General features: G+C 37.1%; 1 protein-coding gene across 2 annotated transcripts in view; it reads right to left on the bottom strand.

Moving 5' to 3' along the window:
* TTBK1 (tau tubulin kinase 1) overlaps positions 1-25,102 on the bottom strand; it is a 122,438-nt gene that overhangs the window by 43,946 nt on the left and 53,390 nt on the right. Inside the window, exons 7-14 of one of the 2 annotated variants that reach the window (XM_087717669.1) lie at positions 23,418-23,522; positions 10,435-10,500; positions 8,477-8,569; positions 6,597-6,722; positions 4,442-4,596; positions 3,042-3,264; positions 2,413-2,588; positions 417-975 (exon numbers count right to left, since the gene is read on the bottom strand). In XM_087717669.1, the coding sequence (XP_087573795.1) occupies positions 417-975; positions 2,413-2,588; positions 3,042-3,264; positions 4,442-4,596; positions 6,597-6,722; positions 8,477-8,569; positions 10,435-10,500; positions 23,418-23,522 (1,503 nt within the window). Of the gene's footprint in view, positions 1-416; positions 976-2,412; positions 2,589-3,041; positions 3,265-4,441; positions 4,597-6,596; positions 6,723-8,476; positions 8,570-10,434; positions 10,501-12,203; positions 12,269-23,417; positions 23,523-25,102 lie in introns of those variants that run through there. The other variant, XM_087717670.1, reaches the window with a different exon arrangement.

Genomic DNA, 25,102 nt, shown 5'->3' with positions numbered 1-25,102 from the left:
TTTCAGAATCAGCACACAGACGTAATCTACTTTGATTCTTCCAATCTACAGTACCTTATCCTATAGCAGAAGTGGACAACCTGTGTCTGAACTATAGCTTCCAGCATCCCTTATCATTGGCCATATTGGTTCAAACTAATGGAATAAATGATTCAACAACATCTACAGGGCCATAGGTTTCCCACCACCCTGTTGACCCTCAGGACTAATTTGCATCAAAAACAAATTCACATGGATTCACTTCTAATGGAATTTACTATAAAACATTATTGATGATAACACTAGTATCAATTCTTTAGATACACTCGATCTGGATATGATGCCCCAATGTGATGACTTCACTAAATAAAACAGACATCACAAAAATGAAAAACAACAGCAATATGAAGGAGATGGATTTATTTTGCATATCTTACCTGTCTCTCGGGACCCATTGGCTCAGATTCCCGTCTCCGCTGCCGGATAGCTGGTGCTGAATATAAGGGGGACTGTGATGGGCTTCCTGGTTGCTGCTCATGTTTACTCTCAGAAACTGTATGGCACTGCATTTCATTTCTGTGGGAACTGTCCTCCTCAGCCACAGGCTGCATACCTCGGACTCGCCCATCATGTATTTTGGGCCTGACTGCTGCTTCTGCACCCAATTGCCTCCTTTCATCCCCTTCTTCTATGGGCTTTAGTTCCTCAGGTTCCTCATCTGTTGTCCCAGATGTGCTTGGTTCAGCGCCAGGATGGAAGTCCTTCAGTTCTGTCTCTTTATCAATTATAACCCACTCTTTGCTGTCAAAGTCCTCCTCCTCAGCCAGGGGCACTGATCGGAAAGCATTACTGAGAGCTTCATGCTCCACAGAAGCAGATACATCCATCCTGCCACTTGCCTGTCGGTCTACTTGACCAGTCTCAATAGACAGCATCTGTGCTGGCTGAGAAGAGCATACGAGCCGGGAAGGAGAACAAGGTAAATCTACTCGGGATCTGAAAATTAAAAAAAAAGGACAGGTAAAATTAATTTTAAAAATTAAGAATTTAGGATTATTAAAGAATAACACACATGACTATTTCCTACAATCTAAGTGTTGTGGCCAACCAGAGGCAAGCGGTGCTGGAAGCAGAGTCGGACAGGGAGGAAGTTGGGGAGGAACATGGGCCAGTCCTGGAGGCTGGGGAAGGTTCGGACGAAGGCTCTGCATCGGAGGCAGAGATGGGGCCAAGGCCATCTGGCAGTTCTCAGCTGTCTTCAGAGCTAGACAGCAGTGAGGCAGAGGAAAAGCTGTAGTACATTCCCAGTGTGCGCATGCGCAGAACTGCCAGAACAGTTCAGAAATCGACTTAGATGTAAAGCCACAGGTGGACAGTGAATGGCCCCTCCCATAGGAAATAAAAGAGGAGCGAAAGGAGAGTGGGCTTTTTCAGGAAACAATTTGTTCATTTGTTTCAGAAATGTGAAGATTTGTCTGTGAATCTCAGAGACTCTGTGCCAAGTCTTTCCTTGCACAGCACTGCGTATGGAAAATATTTGCAGCTTTCCAAGCTAGATAAGGTCTGCGGTCATACATTCATCTTTGAAAGACTATTTACCAGGCCTTTGCTGAATGTGAATGGAAGGAATACCAAAGTCAGCTGGCCAGTGCGTGTATGCACGCTGGAGCTGACAGGGCAACACCTCGCGTGCCCTAACAAATGGCTTGGCGTGCCACCTGTGGCACGCGTGCCATAGGTTCACCATCCTGGGTCTAGATGAACTAATATCCACTGAATTACATAAATACTGTACATTTCAATAAAACCCATTTATCTGTTTAAATCAGAGAGTTTTATATGAGTAGGTTATAGTCTATTCATTGACAAGGTAAGTAATTTTAACATGTGAGCATAACAACATAAAGATTCAGTAAAGATCTACAAGTATTTGAAGTAATGAACCACACAATTAAATTTCTTTTTTCCATCACTTAACACTGATAGATCTGAGTAAAAAAAAAAAGGGGGGGGGAAATAATACTTATTCAAAATAAACTGAAATAATGTGTGGCTTTTTCTTATAGGTATGTTTAAATCATAACACAATATTTTGTTTGTTTGTTTGTTCATTTATTGTACTTCAAAGTCAACCAACTCCTTGATGAATTTGGGTGGGAAACAACATATCTCTGTGTGTGTTTTTTTTTTTTACAGTTAACATAAAAATAATCACAAGAAAACAAAAACCATAAAGTCTCCACAATCATCCTGTCCCAAGGCCTGGGAGGACAACCATATTTTTTAACAGCTTATGAAAAGTCATTACATACAGATCTCTGTTGGAATGCTATTTCAGTGCTTCACTTTTGCAGTGCTTTCTTTGACTCTTAGCTATATGCCCAAAGCTTGAACAAGAATGTATAAAAGCCACTTAATTGGCCCTAAGCAAACCTTCGTTCATGCTGATCAATTTTTCCATCAGCAGTGGAGAGGCGTTCCGACTCAGGACTATTCACACGGCGGTATCTCAGAGAACGTGCTTGGGTTGTAGGGGAGTCCGGCACTGCTCGCACTGGGGAGATGGGGCACACACCACTTTTCTGATCTTCTTCAGCTAAACACTGCGTCTGAGACAGAAAAGGAGAAACCCCTGAGAATAAGATAAATCCACAAAAATCCACAAGGTAGTGAGCATGATGCAGCCTATCATCTGACAGTGCTAATTAAATATCTGATTTGACACATGCATCAATCCTTGACAGATTATACCTAGGAGAGTATAAGAGTGTAAGAGTGATAGTGAAGTTTTGGCCAAGAAGACATAATCCAATAAAATAACAGAATTTGTGTTAAACATCAAGAGAGACATTGCCGTTTGTAATGTTATCTTTTATATCTTTAGCCCAGTAAAGACATACACCTCATTTGAACGCCAGACAGAGTCAGTTTACATTAAAACATGCTTCCGTGTCTAAAATTAGCTATTTTACTTAGGATTATATTGTCTACTCACAAAATCACTATTCTTTGGCAGAAAATGAAAAGATTAGAATACATTCAAAATGGTCAAAAAGCTTTACTTTGCTGATGCTGATCCTGAGTTTGTTGCGATTTACATCAGTCTCTTCCCAAACTTCTCCTTCATTGAAGGGAACATTTGGAGCCTGCCCTAAGTTGTTTTCTGTTGGCCGGACAGATAAAATTGGGGGTGCATTCTCTTGGTCACTCAGGTGTTCTCCTTGCAAAACATCCTCTGTGTTCTCGCGAAGTAAATCTCCAGGTATTGGAGTGATATTAACCACACTAAAGGAGAAATAATGTACAAACCAGATTACAAAACTAAAGCTTTAGAATTATTATTTCTCGCAGTATCACAAAGACCTCACCTGTTCACAGCCAATACTATAGATACTGTATACAAAGCCCACTACAACAGAACATAAAGCTTTAAGCAAATTATCTTATCTCATCTTGAGGTACCACTAAATTCAATGGATGGTTGAAACTTTCCTTTTGCATTTAACTATTGAAAACAGCATATTCTTTATTGGCAGCCTGGAAATCTTATCATAAGGGTTCCATAATATTTACTTAGCATACTGCAGAATTTCTTGTCCTTCAATTAAAAAAAAAAGTACTGTTATGATGGCTATACTATAATGACTGAAGATGGCACTAGCTATGGAAGAAAATTGAATAGCTCTGCTAAAATAAATAAGCATAATAAAATATATTATTTTTCATTTTGATAGGAAAACAGAATTGGGATACCTTTTGCTTATTTTAACTTAAATCTTGAGATGTGGCTTATACAAGGTCAAAAATTTCCACAGAACTATATGTCTTGATATAATTCTATATGTATTTTCCCATGAAATAATTGCTATCCACTCCCACAAAGATCTTTAAATAATATTGGCAGTTTATTTCTTCCTAGTTGTCTTCACCAGATCCACTCAAATAGAAAATATTCACAAACTCAGAGAATCTCCCAAGATCTAAAAATTAGAATGTGATCTGAAGCAGCAAATTTTTATGATGCAAGTAGAGACTTTTTCTATGAGAAGAGCTCTGTCTTTTACTCCTATTCATGACAGGAGGTCAGAAGGTGATATTTTCCTGTCCTTCCTTTAGCTCTCTCCACTCCAGAAAGATGAAGCACACGTAATTGGAGAAACTGCATTTCTGCATTGCCCACCACTGACCATAAACCAAAGCATAAACTAGATAAACATTCTTTGGATTTCTGAAAAACTCTATCCATAAACAGTAGGACACCTTTGAATTCAATCAACTCAAAGATAATCATTTATAGTCAACATGTCGAGCTCATATATAGCATTAATATTAGCATAACTGTTTTGGGGAAAGATCTGTAATTACAAATATATATTGACTGTATATATAATAATTTGTCAGTGCACCAAAAGGCCCTGTAGTGAAATTCTGCAATATTGGTTAAATGTGGTCTGCCACTCACCCAAACATGGCTGCAGTTTGCCTTGTGTTCTGCTGAGGTGGGGTGGATGTACTTGTAGATAATAAAATATCTGTACCAGCTTTCTCCCAGTCAAAGGCCTCATTCTCAGTAATCCCCCTTTCCTTCATGCTATTTTCAAACACAGTCATGATCAGCTAGACAAAAACAAGTTAGAATACTAAAGTTCAAATGTTTATCCACAATCATAAATAGGAATACAGAAAGTCACTTTATACGAGATGGAGAATGATTTACTTCACAGATTCACAACTTGAGCCCCAGAGCCACAAGTAACTCGCAAATCATTGGATGCATCCTCTAAGCTTCCCCACCCCCCAAAAAAAACCCTGTTCCCAAAGTCTAATTTTTGATTAAATAGAAATTGAAAATCATTATACACTTGACAGAAGAGTAAGCAGCATAACTATATTTTCATTAAACATGAATGTAGATGAAATGGAATTTAGTTTATTCCATAACTGCAACATTATTTGAGTATCCCCAAGTAAAAATCATGAAAACCTATCAACTAAATCAGCTGCAGCTCTCCAGAATAGGCAAAGTATTTCCCAAAACTTAGTTTAATGGGCGTTTTTTGGAATTCTCTTACTGCAAAATTACTGCCTCCTCCTTAAAAGAATTTCCTAATATGTAGGGTTTTTTAAAATTCATCTGATATATTAAAATACATGGCTAAAAACAGGTTAATATCATTATGGGATTATCCACTGATTACAAATAACCTAATTAAGGCAATCAGCATACAACTGAGAGGAAAGATCTGCTTGTAAGTTTGTATTATTATGGTCGGTCACACAATCAGTCAAATGTTTAGATTGGATTTGGCCTTTTTTATCCACCTATTGAGTCCTTCCCAAGGATCTGTGATAGGCAAATGTTTGATGGTGTTAAAAGTTATCATTGTAAAATGTAAGTTGTTCCTACTTAAGCTTCCTTTTGCAATTAACTGATATTGATACCAATGTTGTCAAGATGTTGTGGAACTGCAGCCAAAGCATCTATTACTATTGGTACTGCCTTTGCTTTCTTTTGCCATAGTCGTCCTACTTCTGTTTATAGTTCTTTATATTTTGTGATTTTCTCTATTTCTTTCTCTTCTCTTCTGTCTCTAGATATTGCAACATCCAGACTTTTTTGTCTTTATCGACAATTGCAAAGTCTGAGGTAATATTGCAGGTGCTTTTCTGTTTGAATTCTAAAGTCCCAAAGCACTTTAGCTTCTTCATTTTCTATTACTTTGTCCACTTTGTGGTCCCACAAGTTCTTGCTGGTGGGACCACAAATGGCAGACAAATGGTATTTATTGCAGATAGTCCAATGCACTATTGTTGCTACTGTATCATGCCATTATTTGTAGTTAATCTGTGCAATTTTCTCACAGGAGCTATGAAAGTGGTTTTTATATTGTTTAATGTAGTCATATATCACTTCCCATGTCAAATCACTGAAGTAGTGTATAATAGAAACAGCAGCAAAATACATAATAAAGTAATTATAAAGCAATAGTAATCCTCTACCCATTTGCAGACAAGTAAGGTAACCAAAGAATCAGTACAGACAACACTGTCAATGTAACTCAAAGTAGGATATTTCAGATTTATGGGAAGAGTAGGGTCAAGTACATCTCTCCTGACACTGCTTGATTTCTAAGTGGCTATGATTGGTTGTCCGTGATACTTTCCTAAATGGTCTTTGTGAGTTAGGAGCGTTATGTTAGAATGATTTTGTTCCTTTCTGCAGGAATTGCCTCAGTAGTATTAGTATCTATACCTGGTTATGTATTCATTATATATGCAGGGTATTTTTGCCTTGCTCTAGAAGTTGCAGCTGGTGCAGAATAATGTTACAAGATTGCTGAGTGAACAGCTGTTCGTGCACATATTGTAGGTTTGAAGCAACTAAACTAGCTCCCAATTATTACTGAGCCATATTGAAAAATTTGGTCATGTCTTACAAATCTCTAAACAATTTGGGGCTAGGATAATCTCCACCTTTAGACACCTGTCTGCACACTGAGGGGAAGTCTTGCAATGTATACTGAAAACTAGTGGTTCTTATTAAATCAGTTTCATGTGGGAAATCGAAATTATTAGTTTCTAATTATTTCAAGATAGTAATAAAAACAGGATTTTACCTGATAATCTGGTTTGGTGAAATAATCCAGATTTGCAATGTGATCCAGAAAAAGATGGAACTCAGAAGGCATATGTTTTAGCAGCATTCGATGTTCATATTTCTCCTTAATCATACCAACTTGTTCCTAGAGAGAGTAAGTAAGTACGTCAGTAAGGCATTTGATAAGATAGACCATAACCTACTACTAGATAAAGTAGAAGAATGTGGGTTAGAGAGCATCACCACCAGATGGATTTGTAACTGGCTGACCAACCGCACTCAACATGTAGTCCTCAATGGAACTGCATCTACATGGAGGGAAGTATGCAGTGGACTACCCTAAGGCTCTGTTTTGGGCCCAGTACCCTTCAACATCTTCATCAATGATTTGGATGAGGGTATAAATGGGGAGCTCATCAACTTTGCAGATTACACCAAGCTGGCAGGAATAGCCAACACTCCAGAAGATAGGCTAAAGATACAGAAGGATCTTGACAAACGTGAACATTGGGCACTATCTAATAAAATGAAATTCAATGGTGAAAAGAGTAAGGTTCTACATTTAGGCAACAAAAACGAAATGCACAGGTACAGTATAGGTGGTACCTTGCTCAACAGTAGTAACTGTGAAAGGGATCTTGGAGTCCTAGTGGACAACCATTTAAATATGAGCCAGCAGTGTGCAGCAGCTGCCAAAAAAGCCAACACAGTTCTAGGCTGCATAAACAGAGGGACAGAAACAAGATCACATGAAGTGTTAATACCACTTTATAATGCCTTGGTAATGCCACACTTGGAATACTGCATTCAGTTTTGGTCGCCACGATGTAGAAAAGATGTGGAGACTCTAGAAAGAGTGCAGAAAAGAGCAACAAAGATGATTAGGGGACTGGAGACTAAAACATGAAGAAAGGTTGTAGGAAGTGGGTATGTCTACTTTAATAGAAAGAAGGACTAGGGAAAACATGATAGCAGTGTTCCAATATTTCAGGGGTTGCCACAAAGAAGAGGGAGTCAAACTATTTTCCAAGGCACCTGAGGGTAGAACAAGAAGCAATGGGTTGAAACTAATCAAGGAGAGAAGGAACTTAGAACTGAGGAGAAATTTCCTGACAGTTAGAACAATTAATCAGTGGAACAGCTTGCCTCCAGAAGTTGTGAATGCCCCAACACTGGAAGTCTTTAAGAAGATGTTGGATAGCCATTTGTCTGAAACGGTATAGGGTTTCCTGCCTAGGCAGGGGGTTGGACTAGAAGACCTCCAAGGTCCCTTCCAACTCTGCTATTGTATAGTTCATATAATAAATATCAGATCAAATGCATTTCTTTGTTTGCATGTATGTATGTATGTATGTATGATAGCATGCTGTAATCATAAACAAATTTTTTGCTGACTCACAAAAATAATGAATGTACTAATAATATATAAGATAAATACATTTAAAAAATTTTTAAAAAACCACCTGCATTATACCCTAAAAGCTCTCCAGAAAAGCCCTCTGGAAAATTCCAGATTCCATCATCATAGAATACTACTTATAATAAATATCATTGGCAAACAAAACAAGACGGTAAATGGCTTCAAGTTAACATATTAATATCTGTTCATTGTGATTATATATAATTTCAGTATCAAAAACAAAATTGTTTCTGAACACTGAAACTTTGACTGCTGGCATACACAATCAAGAAAATGATCTAATGTACTGCTGTGGACATCCCACAGGCTTTTATAGAATCCAGCACAGTGTTTCTCAACCTTGGCAACCTGAAGATGTCCGGACTTCAACTCCCAGAATTCCCCAGCCAGCATCCTGATCCAGCAGGATTTTTTTTATTGCTTTATTATTGATGTGGAAAAGGGAGGTATTGTATTGTTGCTGACTACATTTTTTCTACCTTATCTTTAATCTTGCGCCATGGAAGTTGACCAACTGCAAATTCTACCAGCATATAAAAAAGGGACCACAGATCATCATGTCGGCCCATTTCCTGCAATAAAACAAAAATTAGTTACAAAATATTGTAGCTGCCAATACTGTCCACAATGGCAGTAAACTATTGCTACCCAGAAGGTATTGCAAAAAATATCAATTGTATATGCAGCATATGTATGTAATAAAACTTAATAGTTCATGTAACCAGAGTTAAAAATCAAAAGCAGTAATTTCCATACATTCTAATTTCAGTGCAGTTTTCTGTATTGTCTGTTGAAAAATTCTCCCACATCAGTAATGGAACTCTATGATGCATGTTGCACATCATGATGTTTGAACCAGAAAGGTCAAAAAAAAAAAGAACATGCCTACTATTTTGTAATTCCAAAAGAGACATTAACAAGACTATGGTTGGAAGAAAGTTGAAATTTATAGATTTCATGAAGACAAGTCCTTTCCCCCCCATTCTGCATTGTAGTATATGTCCCACTGTACTGGAACTGGCTTGATTTTACTGTTATTCTAAACAGAATCTTAAAATATGCCTAAATACTTAAGCTGCTGCACTGAAGGAGATTATCTTTTAACCTTCTTTGTACTGGAGAATAAGAATCCATATTATATTCTAGTTATATCTTAACTTATTTAATTGCTAAATGACTGAATGAGCTTTGCACAGTGAAGAGGCAGTTTAGAGCAAATCTATCCCCACATAATCCACACTTCAACAGGACACCACTCATACTAGCCAGAAAAATCTCCAAAAGCCCTCTAGCATTCACATGAAAACTGTTAGCTTCTATGGGCAGACCATCCTAAAAATTCTCCCATCTCTTCCACAAACAGTAATTGCTCAAAGTTCAAAGCTCAGCAGAAGAACACCTATAAAATCCATCAGCTTCATATCATCCAATTCATGTTCAGCAGGAAAGAAGCTTCCTGGTATACTTTCTGTTTAGATTACAATGTCACAAACTTCATGTTTGAACAGTCAAGCCACTAGTAATGCAATGTGAGGCAGTTGGCAAACTGCTGTGCTGGGAAAAAATATTAATAAACACTGCTTCATGCATATAAATTCTGATATTCAAGATAATGGAATCTAACATTACAGACTATCAGCACTCTAGATCTTTGTAACAGCAGAGAATTTATTAGAATGTCTCAATCGTTAACAGCCTATCACATAAGCTAAGGAGAGCAGCATTTTCTGTTTCAATCCAGGATTCTTTTAAGCCTGGAGAATCTGAAGCAGTGGACAGGAGCCTCTGTAATATGAATTACATAATCATTAGGAATTAGATCCATCTCTCCTTGCTCCTTCAGGCAGATTGACAAGATGAATGTAGATCAACAGCTTGCCTTCAGAAGTTGTGGATACTGGAGGTTTTTAGAAGAGATTGGACAGTCAGGGACCACCTTACAAAATATGATTCCACCTATCCACTCCAAACATCTAAGATAAGCTTGCTAAATATCCCAACGACCCTCCCGCCCTGTGAATAAAGGAATTGGAGTTCTTACTAGTAGTCCGCAAACTGAGAAACATGCTATCCCTATAAATGCAATTGCTCAGAATTTCAACAATTTCTTTCAACAGGCTTTTGGACTCTTAGCAAATGGTGAACAACTGATCATTTGTGGTAGCTGCTTCTTTTTAAATGGTGCAAATATTCTGTTTATGGTTTGCTCTTCTGAGTGCCCCACAAACAGTTTGATTTGGGTAGTGCAAAATATTGCAAAATAAATAAATATGCCTGTGCACTATAATACAACATGCGTACCCTGTTCAACTGTACCTGAGTCACACCAGGTTGTATTGTGTGTGACACTTCTACACCACACTCAACAGCAAAAGGGATACTTTTCCTTTAATCTCTCTCATTTTACCCCTTCCATACAGACAAAGATAAAACTTACTCTATTTTTATGTGCATTCACTGACGCATACCGGACTGTTCCCCGGAATCCAGCAACATTACGAGGCTAATGAAAAGAAGATACATTAAATTTATTTTTTTTAATGTGAAAGAATGTAAAGCTGTCCACCTTTTCTTCATTGCTTAGGTCCACAAACAATTTTGATGATAAATATTAAGATGAACTGATGGTCAAATTAGACATTTTGGTTATGGATTAAAGATGATTTTTGAACAAATCTTTTATAAATAATAATACTTCCTACTGGAAAATACCATTGTAAGATAAATTAAAATTATCATTTTAAAAAATGTATAAAAAGATAAGATCTCCACAGAAAATACTATAGATCTCAGTGGACAAAGGATAACAGCAAAGTGTTTTTCCCCCAGTACAAAACAGTACACTGGTTTCAGAAACTTAAGAGCATGTTAAAAGTCAAAAATAGATTCAGTTGACTATACAGTAGAGAGATAACAACCTCATCTTTCTTACCAAAGTACTTCAGTTGCTAACTCAGTTTCTTTCTACTGCTCCATCTTAATTCACATGGACAGAATCCCTTTGGTGCCAGGAAATAAAAAGTTCAGGAATATCCCTATATATTTTAAAGTACATTTTAAAATATCACATGTGAAAACTATCAGAAAGAAATTTGTAAGGGGGGGGGCTTACACACGTGCATGCATGTTTGTTTGTATACAAATTATTATACATATATATTGTTTAAGAAAAAAAACAGGACTGATTATGATTCACAGATGAGCATAATTTCAGTGTCAATAATTTTGGTTCCTTTTATTGTGATGAAAAAATTATCTATGAAAAACAAGCAAAGAGCAACAACTGGGTCCCCACTGTACTAATGTTTTGTTGTATTACACAAAGTATAGATAGGTAATCATCTATCAGCACAACGGGTACCATTGGTGAATTGCCTTTTACTCCCTGTAACTCCTCAAAAATGCTCCGAGAATTTGAAGGCCAAATGCAGGAAGGTGGTACAATGCAGAGCATAAGGATAGGTATTCTGTTGTGCAGATAACAATCTAGTTGGGTAACTTTGGACAGAATCTTCTATCTTCAATTATTTAATAATTGAAGCCTGATTTTCAGAATTTACAGGATGCAGTGATGCTAAAAGAGGGCCATTGCTTACTTAACTCCTAACCCTGAGTTTAGTCACATAAGTTTCAGTCACATAAACATAAATCACCAGTGTTATATATTCTACTTTCTGGAACAAATCATTAAATAGGGTAGATGTTATTCAGTATATTTGGAAAAAATATATTTTTAAAAATTATGATAAATAAAAAATAAATAAATGTCACAATTGTACTGGCTTTAACAAATACTTTGGTCTCCTTAGCATATGCTAAAACAAAACTTTGAAGAACTGTCATTTTCTCTTATTGTTAGGATTTCACAATTTTGGGTATATATTTCACGTTTCTAAAGGAAATATATTTTCATGTGTATAAACAGGATTTGATATCTTCAGCTTTTGCACAATAATTACAAATTTTAAATAGAGATTGTTCTTAAGGCCCAAAGGATCTTCAACATATGATTTACTGCAGTTCTACAAGGGCCAAACTTTCATAAATTCAAAATCCAGAAAGCTCTTAGCCTAGGCATAAAATATTGAAAGCAAAAATTATTTCATGGAAACAAAATAAATGGGAAAAAAATAACTCAGAATTATATTCATTATTAAAACAAACACAAAAAAAAAAAAATAAGAAGCATTATGATGGCTCACTCACAACTTATGGTTGAGATGGTTATAAGCAGCAGATGGGAAGCCAACGCATCAAACAGTCTCAAAAAACGAGCCCAAAAGAACTGTAAAACAAAGAGAAACCCAAAGAAAACCATGACAATAAAAATGCAAAATGAAGGGAAACAAAACAGAAACAAATATAAAATTGGATAAACATTATTATCATCTCTTCCCCTACAGAAGTGCCTTGTATCTCTTACTTGAGTTAGCTAAAGCTCATCATGCTCTAGATATCCTATCCACAGTAGTGCATTGTGGCTCAGATTTTAGAGCAGTGGTCTCAATTTTACAGCCTATGGGCAGATGCAGAATGTTCAAATCATTTTCTATGACCTGCCACAATATTTTGTGGGCACGAAGGACACTGCCCATCAAGGCTAGTTCCTTGAGTGGATGTAAATGCTCAGGCTGAGTAACAGGAAGTACAACAGCGGGACCTGATCAGCTGGGCCACACAGCCAGCACCACAAACCTCTTGTGCCAAGTTCAACTGTTGTCTGGGAATCCCACCCACCAGTGGTGGGTTGCTCTTACCATCGCTACCGGTACGCTGATTGCGGTCTGCTCGTGCACACGTCAGATGTGCATTGCACCCGCACCTGATGTGTGTTGCGCCCGCGCCTGACATGCGCTCCACATGCATGCACAATCCAACGCCCCTGCGACAGTCAGCTGCTCGTTGGGGGTCGCACCAGCATCGTACACAGCTATAGAGCATGGGTGGGCGGGCGGGCCAAACGAGCCACTATGCCAGTACGCTCTCCACTGCTCCAGGTCACTACCAGTACGGCCGTACTGGGGTGGTACCCGCAGCAACCCACCACTGCCACCCATCCTCACACTTCATGACACATGCTGTTTCCAAAGCAGTCCCAGGCTCTTTGGGCAGGAGCAATGGGAAGATGGGATTTGGCAACAAAACAGATGCTGGAACTGCCCAGAGAAGGGAGAGAGAAAGTAGCTGAAGGACAGAGGGACAAGTCTGGCTACTCTATCTTGAGTTTTTCACAATTTTGCAAGAAATGGGGAAAAACAGAAAGCAATAAGCAAGCAAGCAAAATCTCTTGAGAAAAAGGGCAGAAGAAAAGAAAACTGTTTCTTCAGGAAAGAGAAAGAAGTAAGAGAAAAGCGGGGATTTTGACAGCTCTTCATGGGATTATTTTCCCTTATTCTCCTCTTCAATATGATCCTGAAAAATTAATGAAATCACTGAGAACTAATTGGTTGAAATGAAATGACTGTTTTGCAAGAAACTTTACTGTTTTGCAGTACATTTTTTAAAATATACTTTAATGGCATATCATGATATTCTCCATTTTTTATTTGTATCAAAGACTTCAATGTTTTAACTCCTGAGCCAATAAACTACTCCTCAGATGGACCCGACAATTTGAGTTTCAGATTCCAGTTCTAAGGAATGACCCAGTCTTTAGCAATAGAATTATAGTCAATATCCTGTAGTGAATTTCAACAGCCTTTTGGTCCCCATGTTGTAGTTTGATAAGAGGTAAGATTAATTGATACAATTTCTCAATTTCTTCTTCAATATTTGTTCTAGGGATGGCCATCATTTGAATCCTCAGGGGTCACACTATTCTTTATCTCCAAGGTCCTTATTTACTAAGGATTGCTTCTGTTTCTATTTCGTAACAATTAGTTTTTATTTTTATTTTTTGAAGACTCTTTGGATACTTTTAAAAATCTGTTTGTGGGTTATTGGAGCTCACATTTTCTGGGAGTAACTATGCCTCCTGATAAAGGATATAAATATCAATATATAGTATGTATCAGCAAAAGAAAAATCACAATGCACTCTTACTCAAACATAGGTTTATTCAGCAATTCTGGCCTTTCACTGTATTTTAGGCAGATAGACACCATGTTCCATTTACTTTAGGGTGTATGTAGCTATTCATCTATATAAGCAAGAGGAGGAAACTTTGCAACAGCTACTGCAGAATGTGGAACCCAGGTGGGCAGACTTTTGACAAAATAGTGTGTATTAGGTAGATCCATCTTGTTAATTGATCTGTGAAATAGGGAGGCAGCCAAAGCACCAGAGATAGCTCCAATGAGATCTTTTTCATGTTATCATTTTCAAGGTGAGTTCTTACTTTACTAAGGAAGTGGGGGGGATATTTGAAAATTTGCCTAGAGCAATAAAGTCAGAAAACCAGAACTAAATGCAAGTGAGCATTGCTAGACTTACACTGTGATGATAAAAGCAGTGAAATTCCCTGCACTTCAGTAGTCTTGAAAATTCCCACCTGGTAGCCCTATTCAAAATTATTTAGACCCTTTTATAGTCAGGCAGGCGAGAAACACCTATAGGCATACTGGATAAATTCATGGCTCGGCAGATAAATCACTAAATCATAAATCAATTCATATACATTGTAGATTGATAGGAAATGGGCAAAGCCCATGGTTGATGAGAGAAGGAAACTTGTGTTGTAATCTGGGATATGTTTGGGTATGTAGGACCTATAGAAGCAGATAGGGATCGCTATAATATTAACACTACCAATTTGTAAATTTGACTTATGCCCGTACTGGCTGCATTAGATGACAAGTTGAGGCATGAGGCTTTGGATCTGGAAGGCAATCTATATAATTTAAGGGAGATGGGTAATGTCATTTGCTTTGAAGGAAGTAGTAGTTCTTGGTTCCAGCCACGTTTCATAATCCTTGCTTGGTCTTCAACCTCCTATCTGTAGGAGGTTATTGAGAAAGTGATAGGAATCAGCTACAGGATCCTAGAAAAAGAGATTATTTGGATAGTTTTCAGTCTGTATTCAATCCCAGCTATGAGACAGAAATGGCACTGGTCATCTGATAAGATGATCTTCATGGGGATCTAGATGACAGAACCCTGCCCTCTTGGCTCCATTAAACCTCTTGGTGGTGTTCAATATTATCAAACATTGTATCATTTTGGACTTTACTTGCATTGGAATTATTAATACTGTTCTAATATGGATCTGCTCACACCTGAGTGGATGGTTCCTGTCAGTGGTCCTGGGGAAATATAGAAAAAGCATAGAAAAAGCATTTGAGTTCCAGTGTAGAAAATCACAGGGTTTAGTGTTTTCCTTTTTGTTATTTAAATAAAACCACTGGGAGAAGTCATCAGGTGTTTCAGGGTGAAGTATCATCAGTGCACTTAATGTATATCCAGTCTGGACCAAGGAAGTCTTGAACCTGTATCTGGAATCTTTGACGATCTTGATGGACCAAAACAAGCTTAGATTAAAACCTACCATATTTTTTGGAGTATAAAATGCACCTTTTCCCCCAAAAAAGAGGGTGAGAATCTGGGTGCATTTTATACACTGAATACAGCATTTTTGTCCTACCAAAACCCTGCCCCCTTTGCAAAAATGGATGTGCAGAGGGTTTTGGAGGCTTGCAAAGTGCTCTTGAGGGCTGGGGAGGGCAAAAATGAGCAAAAAATCAGTTTTTTGCTCATTTCCCCCCCCCCCCAAGAGCACTCTACAAGCATCCAAAAGCTCTGCATGCCCTTTTTTTGGTTGCCAAAAACGAGGTGTGCAGAGGGTTGGGAGGCCTGTAGAGTGCAAAAACTTTTTTTAAAATTTACTTGTTCAAAATCATGGTGTGTCTTATACTCCGGTGCGTCTTATAGTCCAAAAAATATGTTACTTCCTTATCCTACTCCTGAAAATTAGTTAATATCTTCCCGGAACTTAATCTAGCTGATCGAAAAAGGGGCTGTTGAGAATCCCTCTTACAAGAAAACATGAGTAGAGCAAATGTCAGTCATCTTCCAAGTTAGCCCTGATTTATGCAACCCCCTCCCTCTCAAGTTACATGCAGACCTCTTAATATTTTATAATATATAAAATTATCTTAATGAGTGTTCAGTCACAGTTAATCTGAGGTCATTTATCATAGATACTTAATTAGTGGATTTTATTGTTATACAGTGGGACTTCAGGTCACAAACTGCTCAGACCATGATCAAATCGGGTGCCGACCAAAAAATCCGCTAAATGTTCCATTCAAGTCACAAACACATTCTCGGGTGCCAAATAAATACTGCCGTGACAATTTTCCCTGCCATGGCAATTTCCCCTTCCGCACCATGACCGCATGCGGTCAGACTTCCTTCTGGTCACGACTAAATCAGGTGCTGACTGAAGTCTGGAACGGATTACAGTTGGCACCCGAGGTCCCACTGTATAATGTTTATTGGTTTTAGTTTTTGTTTGCTTGTTGTACATCACTAAGAATACTTCCCTAGTGGTTTGGATTATAAATGCTGTTATTAAACAAGTAATAAATAGGTTTTATGTGTAGTACGATTCTACTGCCAATTTATAAGACATTTCTTTAGAACCTTTTCTGGATATCAGAATGTACATTTGATCAGATCACAACAATGCCATTTCCATATGGGCCATATCCAAATGGAATATTCTTTTGAATCAGGGCTAGGCTGATTTTCATAAATATAAAAATTCCATAGCATTGTTTTCCACCATCATTTTAATAATAATCTTTCAAAGAGATTACAAATTGTGAAATGTGATTGAATTCTACTAATTATGTATTATGTGCAGTGAGATGTTAAACATTAAGATTTTGTCTTTAAACGAAGCCAGGATTTAACAAGGCAATTTTAAATTAAACAAAATTTATTTATACCAGGAAAAAGGTAGCTTTCTGAAATATGCAATCATAGAGTGGATGTAGATGAGCTGATTTTTACATAATTTAATTGTTGGTTTGCTTGTTTTGGAGTTAGTATGATGTGTAAGCACATTCACCAAGATGTCTAAGCCAAACAAAGCACATCAGGATTTTCTGCCACATTAAATAGGTTTTCAAATATATAGGCCTTATTTTATTCTGGGACTGGGAGCTTTCAAAGTTATCTCATTCCTTAGGGATCTACAAGTGGGGAATAATATTAAATAATAGGATAAAATAAAATAATAAAGTACAGATCAGTTTTGCCATAATTGATTTCTTGAAAAGTGAACGGATTCAATGCAAAGTTAGTATCTTCTTGAAATAAAGGCTTTGTATTTCATAAGCTCAAACATAACAGGCATAATTGCAAACAAAAGAGAAGAAAGACACAGTGATGGTTTCCACCGCCACCACCCACATTAGCAGGAAAAAAATTCTGCTCTGTTTAAAGTAAAATTTAGGAAAGCTTCTAAGAACCACATAAATCTGAAATGGAATTGGTAATCTAACTTGGTTATGAGATCATGATGTGAAATGCCTTTAAATACAGAGACAATGATTAATTATCACCATAATGCTGTTATGTCTTGGAGTGATAATGATGACTAATAAACATTTATATCAATATTAGGAAATACCAGAATCGGTAACAATCTTCATTTTTGGATTTGAATGCTCTATTTAAAAACTGGTCATGTTATAAACAAGATTCTGTTGTGAGGTTGTTGTTGTTGTTTTCTTCTTCTTCTTCTTCTTCAAATATTTAGACAAAGCGGATCAGGCACTTTTCTATCACATTCTGCTTCAGCCATACAGTCAAATCCAGAAAGTCATACTTACACATATATGCAATATCCTTAAAACAAGTATTGCAAGCTGCTGCAATGCAGTCTGATTCATGAGGAAATAGCTTTAATCAATAATCTAGAGCTGAGTCAGCAGAACAGCAGCATGCAAAGTTTTCAATTCATGCAAACAAAAGAGACTTCTCATGATAAAATGCTGCATATTTCTCATCGTTTCAGAAATGCTCTCCAGAAAAACCAAATAATTTTCAGCAAGGAGATTTATTAAACTGGGAGGAGCATCACACTATCAAGATAGATGAGCCCATTATCAATGACAATCTAAGGCAATGTGTGTCACTGCATGCAGTATTTTAGATAACAGCTTTCACTGTCAAACTGCTCTTACGGTTTCGAAGCTTTTCTAGTGGGTTTTCCCCCCTCTTATGCACCAAGATAAGAGAATAAGCCAGGAAGAAAAAAGAGAAAGAGTGGCTGCCATCTCATTCTGCACCTTCTGCCTGAGAAGTTGCAGCTACCATTTGCAGCCTAGCTAGCTGGGAAAGGCAGAAGCATTAGCTGTAGCTTCTCTGCCCATCTCAAGAGAAAGAGCAAGGCAAAGCCATAAAGAGGCAGCCAGAGATGTGAGGCATCCCCATATATGGCAGACATGAGCCACCCATCTCCACACTCTCACTGGAGAGCCATGAGTGTGCCTACAGTACCATTCTTTTTTCCCCACCTTTCACACCTTTCCTACTTGGGGTACCAAAGCCTTTATATGGAAGAGTTTGGAAGAGAGAAAACGTATTTTGTTTTGTGCAAGAAACACGCATGTGGTAATTCGGAACATTGGTTAGACGATTCTGGGCAGGTTCCAGTCTGCCAATTTTGGCTGTTCAAAGTTTTACCCAAGAAAAATCTGGAAAGGCATTACCATGTTTCAGAGCTGACAAGACAAAACAAAACATTCACAAATGTTTTCTTTGTTAATAGGACGGTGGCACAGTGGTTAGAGTGCAGTACTGCAGGCTACTTCTGCTGACTGCTGACTGCCTGCAGTTTGGCAGTTCAAATCTCACCAGGCTCAAGGTTAACTCTGCCATCCATCCTTCCGAGGTCTGTAAAATGAGGACCCAGATTGTTGGGGGCAATATGCTGACTCTGTAAAACGCTTAAGAGAGGGCTATAAAGCACTGTAAAGTGGTATATATGTCTAAGTGCTATAACAAAGGTAGAACTATATTAGTTTCTTTGAAAGTCTGATTTTCCCAGACAAGCAGAATTCAGTTAATGATACAGATGTACAGTTCTCCCCTCTGTCTCTCCATCCTATGTCTGCTTTCAAAAAGAGGATGGAATATAGCAGTTTCTGTTACAGTAGCAGTTTCTGTCTACAATTCTGGAATTAATTATCATCCTGCCAACAATAGCAATGCTTCCGTTTAAACTGACAGTGTACTTTTCCTTAAAAACGTCGCTGTCACTGAATTTTCCAAAGCAGTTAGTTAAGGGCTCAAGTTAAAATTTAGTTGGCAACTTTTCCGTCTTTTTTAGTTCCCTCAGCATAATTATCTGAGGCAACCGTAGAATCTCATCGAATGACTTCTGCCAACTGTCCCCACTGCTTTTCTGGCTGGATGTTTAGACTTTTGGGCTGTTCTGATAACAGTGCTATCAGATAGAGTACACGTTGTGGCATTAAGATACATCATAATGGAGAATGAACTCATCTTTATGATAGTTGTGACCTATAACATGAGCACTATAATATTTCTTAAAATTCTATTTCATCCATTATACTACCTAATATATACATACAACTGATAGAAAAAAGCATCTGGAGTTTTGGGACACACTGCCAGCATATGCTATTGAATTCAGATTCATGTACTTTCTCCTTAAATTTAATAAAGCTTTTCAAATTTAAGTCCTTGGTAGAGGACAATAATGCACAGAATGAAGGAAACGGACTAAACTTTAATCAAAGTAAGAAATATGTCTTGATCAGCCAAATAATAGGAATTCAACCTGAACTGGATTCAATTTCTATTTCATTTACCTTGGAAATTGATACTGTCTATTTGGTTGGTCTCCTGGGTTCATCTCTGATATTCACAGGGTTCTGTATTAAACAACTACTCCCATAAGGATGCTAATAGCTATATTTTGTTTGGGACAATAGGTTGGGGTACCTAGGAAAATATTTTTTTAAAAATCAACTTCCAGAATGTTAGAGCCAGACCAATGGTCGTGATGGCTATAAAGGAACATTGCACAACCGCACAATGGCTACCAGTCTAAATCTCAGAACACAATTTTAAATATTAATTACGTATCTCAAAGATATAAACAGGACCAAGCTTTGAGAAATAGTACATTCTTCCATACTAATCTAGCAAGTTTATGTGGTCTCAAAGAAACATTTTTATTTTGGATGCTGGTGTCTAAAAGAAATTGACAACATAAGTGGGTCTTAAACTATCTCTCGGTGTTTTCTATTATTGATATAGTTTAATGTATTTATTGAACTAATTTTAAATTGTGGTTAAGTTTTAATGTTGGCTATTTTATTTAAATCAAATAGCTACCTGGCATACCTAAGCAGTAACTATAAAAAAGAAAAGAAGAGGGATGACATGGTTTTAACCATATTGTTTGCAGATTTGCTCTGCACTTTAATCTTTAACATACTGAATAGTGTGATATTGGGCTCTGTATCACAATCTTTTCTTTAAAAACATTTAGAAGAAAAGTAAAAATAGAGAATAATTATATTGGTACTTAGAGCTTTCACTGCACAAAGTACAATTACCTGGTAAGCAAGATGAATTTAACTTTTCAAACTTTCAAGCTTATCATTAAGCTTTAATCCTAGCTTTGGTCACTGGCTGGAATAAGAAACTTCAACATTCAGCTCTTCTTTGGGCTCATCTTGAGAGATCTCATTTGACCCCACTGAAATCTTGGCAAATACTGGGAGCAGTGTCTATGCAGTGATTAATTACAATGCCTACATTCAATCCTGAAAGATATGTATAGAAAATATTGCAACTCAGATATAACGTTAAATATTTGCCCATTCAAAGCTACATGAAGCCAATGGGTACAGTCAGCATTGATTCAGGGTACCATGATGATACCCAATGCTGCATTGCAACCCCATCCCGTCATGAAATAGGAAATGCTATTAGTGTTTTGTTGCAGTATCTGAAGGCTGTGGGAGTTAGACAGGATGAAATAGGCTAAAAGTGAATCCCAGCAAGATAAAATTGCACTTTATCCATTCAGATACTGTGACTAATCCAATGTTGACTTTGACAGAAACTGGTCCCTGAATTGGGGGTCCTTCTGAACTCCTACTTGAAAGATAAGTGGACTATTTGGCCAGCTGGCTGGTGACCATTTATGGGCCTTCCTAGAGCAAGAGGATATCTTAACAATAACTCATGCTCCATCGTCACTAGTTTGGACCAACGCATTCTATTTGGAGGATGCCTTTGAAGACTTCTTAGAAGCTTCAATTAATCCAGATTGCAGCATCCAGTTATTAGCCAGTAATTATCATCAGGAATATTGTATAAGTGCTCCCTATTAACTTCTGGATATAATTCAAAGTTACCATGTGATTGCCATTTATAAAATCTAAAAGACTTGGTACACAAGCAGACTTGTCATATCTGATTTGTCTCTAACAGAAAATAATGATGATGATCATCAATTTCTACGATAAATAAGATTCAGAGGCTTAAAGGGGCTGAATTTCAGAACTGGTTACCTATCAGTGGAATAGCCTCCCCCTTGATAGTAAAATTGTGTTCAATATTTTGGTTTTGTAGTTTAAATATTTTTGAAAATCAAATTGTTCAGAAGGGTCTATGATTAGCATTAGGATGCCCAGTTTAATTATTGGTTTTTGTTTTTGTTTTACACTTTAATTATTAACCATACTGAAGATACCTTAATGTTTAATCACTGCAATCTGCCAGGTATCTGGCAATACATTTTCTAAATAAATAAACATAACACCATTTTTGTACCTGCTGCATTAGTTTCTAAAAGGGTAAATACTAAGTGCTGGTTTTTATCTATGAACCTCTTCATCATCCAAGAGCCAAGGTGGCGCAGTGGTTAAATGCAGCACTGCAGGCTACTGCTAGATCAGCAGTTCAGCGGTTCAAATCTCACCGGCTCAGGGTTGACTCAGCCTTCCATCCTTTCGAGGTGGGTAAAATGAGGACCCAGATTGTTGGGGGCAATATGCTGACTCTCTGTAAACCGCTTAGAGAGGCCTGAAAGGCCTATGAAGCGGTATATAAGTCCACTGCTATCATCTGTTTCCTAGATATTTTGAGGAATCTTTCCTTCAAATAAACCAGCTCATTTCATGATGAGGTGCTTAAGGTTCCCCTCCTTTTTGAGGGTCTGAGGGCTCTCAATGCATTATTTCTCCACTGCAATCTCATTATTTTGGAACAGGCTTCCTGCCCTAAGAGGTTCAGTTATTGCCCAAACTGATGCCATTTAGTAAGGCTATTAAAACAATCCTATTCCAAAGAACCTTTGTTATTATCTCCAGTGGGATTGGGCACCTTTATTGTTTTAACTGTTTAAAATCTGTTTATAATTATTACGCTGCAAACCATACTGAAATACTGTAGAGAGGCGCAGAAGAGCTATCATAAATCACTGAATTAACTGAAATCAAACAGAAGAATCTTATAGCAGTAGAACCTTGCTCTTCAGCAATTTCTTCTAACCCTCTGGAGATTTTTAGGGATGGTAGCAGGAGAAAAAGTAAGATTGGTTATATATGCCGCTATCATTCACAACATTATCAGGTGCAAATTTGCTTCTTCTGAATGAGCATAAATTCAGCATAGGCAGTGTGCTTTAAAAAAAATAATCTTCTATAAAAGTTGTTAATGGATAAAAGGATGAACAATTTACAGTGTTTTATTTTTTTAGTACTGATATAAGTAACTGATAGAGACAAGACATATGCAAAGTAACATTTTATTCTGAAATCATGTGTAACAACTCTTCGCCCAATTAGAAGACTCTATCATATTCAGTTTTCATCTCAACAAATAGGTACATATGTTAAAGTGACAGCCACTGCAAACATGAATAATACAACAGTGCCCTTGGACAGACTGGCAGTAATAAAAGATAACGGTTTCCCTGTCAGTCATAGCCAACTCTAGGGCATGGTGCTCATCTCCATTTCTTTGACTGAAGGAGTCAGAACTGTCCAAAGACAATTTCAATGATCATGTGGCCAGCAGGGCTATATGCCAAAGGCACACAGAATGCAGTATATAAATATACAGCGTACTGTGTGCCTTTGGCATGTACACAGACTGGCAATATAAAAATACACAAATGCACCGATTGTCAAAATATAAATGGAAATAATAAAAAGTGTAAACATATAATGATACCAATAGAAGAAATATTTATAGCTCAGGTTTGATGGAGTCCTTGGTGCTTTCTGAGCTTGGTTGTTTTATTGCAGGCATTTCATTACCAAACTAAGTTACATCATCAGTGCACTATTGATGTTGCCTAGTTTGGTAATGAAACATCTGCAAGAAAACAACCAAGCTCAGAGAGCACCAAGAATACCCACAAAAATATCATTGTTCTTTTTTATCTATTACAATGACAGAAAAAGAAATAGAAAAGACATCACTTACAGGTCGGACTTCACCATTAGTATTGGTATACTGCCGGGCCAGACCAAAGTCTAACATATAACATTTCCTGTAGGTTGAAGGCAGGCGTCCCATGGCAAAATTAGACTAAACAGGATCAACACAATAAGAAGATGTTAATACATCAGTATCCCTTCATGAGTGATAAAGCCACTATCCAAAATCTGTTCCAGTTACTATTTTTATCATATTTCCCATTATCAATCATTTTGCTGTTACATCTATGATTAAACAAAGTTCTTGTATTTAATGCAGTAGGTTCCTGATAGACTAATGTATCAATTCAATCTCTGTTTCTAGTCATCTGAAAGTAGAATGTATTACCTTTCTCTAATTTATTCCAATTTATCTAAACCCATTTTAAAATCTAATATCCAAACTGAATATAACATTTGAAGGGGGTCCAAGTGAAGCAGAATAAACTGATTTAATTATGTAGGAAACATCCTTGTACATATTTCTTGCAGCTGCATTACATTGTTAATTTATACTCAATTTATAATCACTCCAATATTTTTTCATAACTTTTTGCCAATGCAGTTATTCTATAATTATACATTTATATGTTTCCTATTGCCATATTTTTATCTGTTGAATCCGATAGTATCATTCTGAACCCATTTTTCTTCCAATATCAGCTTGTATTTTATTTCTAGCTCCTAGAATATTAGCCATATATGCCATTTTCAAAGATAAGGTAAGCTATAGTACAACAAAAACAAAAGGGATGAGAAAGTGATGTACAGATGACTATAATGAGGATGGCACATAGACAGAAAAGCAATACTGGCAAGATAGAATAAGCAAGCAATTAGACCACATTTGCATCTCTTCTAAATCTAGTATAGCTGATTGTGGTTACATTTTCTGACCTGGAGGAAGGATAGAAAGACACTGATATTTTGCCATTGTTTGCTAAGAGAGGAAGAGTTCCTTTTTCCTTTTAAAAGGTTTTCATATTAATATTATATATGTGTACACTAATAAAAGATTGTGTAGTAATGCATACCAAAGTCTATAAGAAAAATGAGGCTTGAAAGCACATGAGAAGGTGAACAGTATTTAACTGGGCATGCAATCACTAGTAAATGTACTCTTGAAAACCCGACTTGGTAAAGGTATGTTTTCAGCTCCAAAAGATGCTGGATTTTCAACAGTGCATAGAGCAAAAGGAAGGATATCAATCCAACTCCTGCAAGAAATAAATATATGCACAAACGTAGGAGTTTAAGAAGTTAGCTGGAGAAAGTGTTCCTGGTATAAATAGAACTTGCCTGTTTTAATGGTTAATGCGTTAACCCAGGAATTGGAAGACCGAGTTCTAGCTCTCACTTAGGCATGAATCTCAGTGTCACTCTCCCTCAGTCCAATTCACCTCACAGGGGACAATGAGATGGCAGCATTATGCAATGCTTGGGGTTATACAAAAATAAATGGATGTAAATCTAATAAATATTGTTTCAGTTTTCTCAAATGTAAGTACTAGGAATAATTCTGAATTCTTATCTGAATTTTAATTCCCTCTGTTGAAAAGGGAATCATAGAAGGAAACCTCTTTGAAAACCCTAGTCAATTTCACAAGAATATTTTCATTTTTTAATAAAACTAACAACTTAATCGCCCAACCAGGATTGGAGTATAGTGATTACTATATTTTTTGTTACTGA

Source organism: Thamnophis sirtalis, unplaced genomic scaffold (genome assembly GCF_051295495.1).
Source record: "Thamnophis sirtalis isolate CommonGarterSnake01/CBP01778 unplaced genomic scaffold, rThaSir2_p1.2 scaffold_6, whole genome shotgun sequence".
Lineage (NCBI taxonomy): Eukaryota > Metazoa > Chordata > Lepidosauria > Squamata > Natricidae > Thamnophis > Thamnophis sirtalis.
The sequence above is the reverse complement of the archived record's forward strand: the minus strand, read 5'-3'. Positions and strand labels throughout refer to the sequence as shown.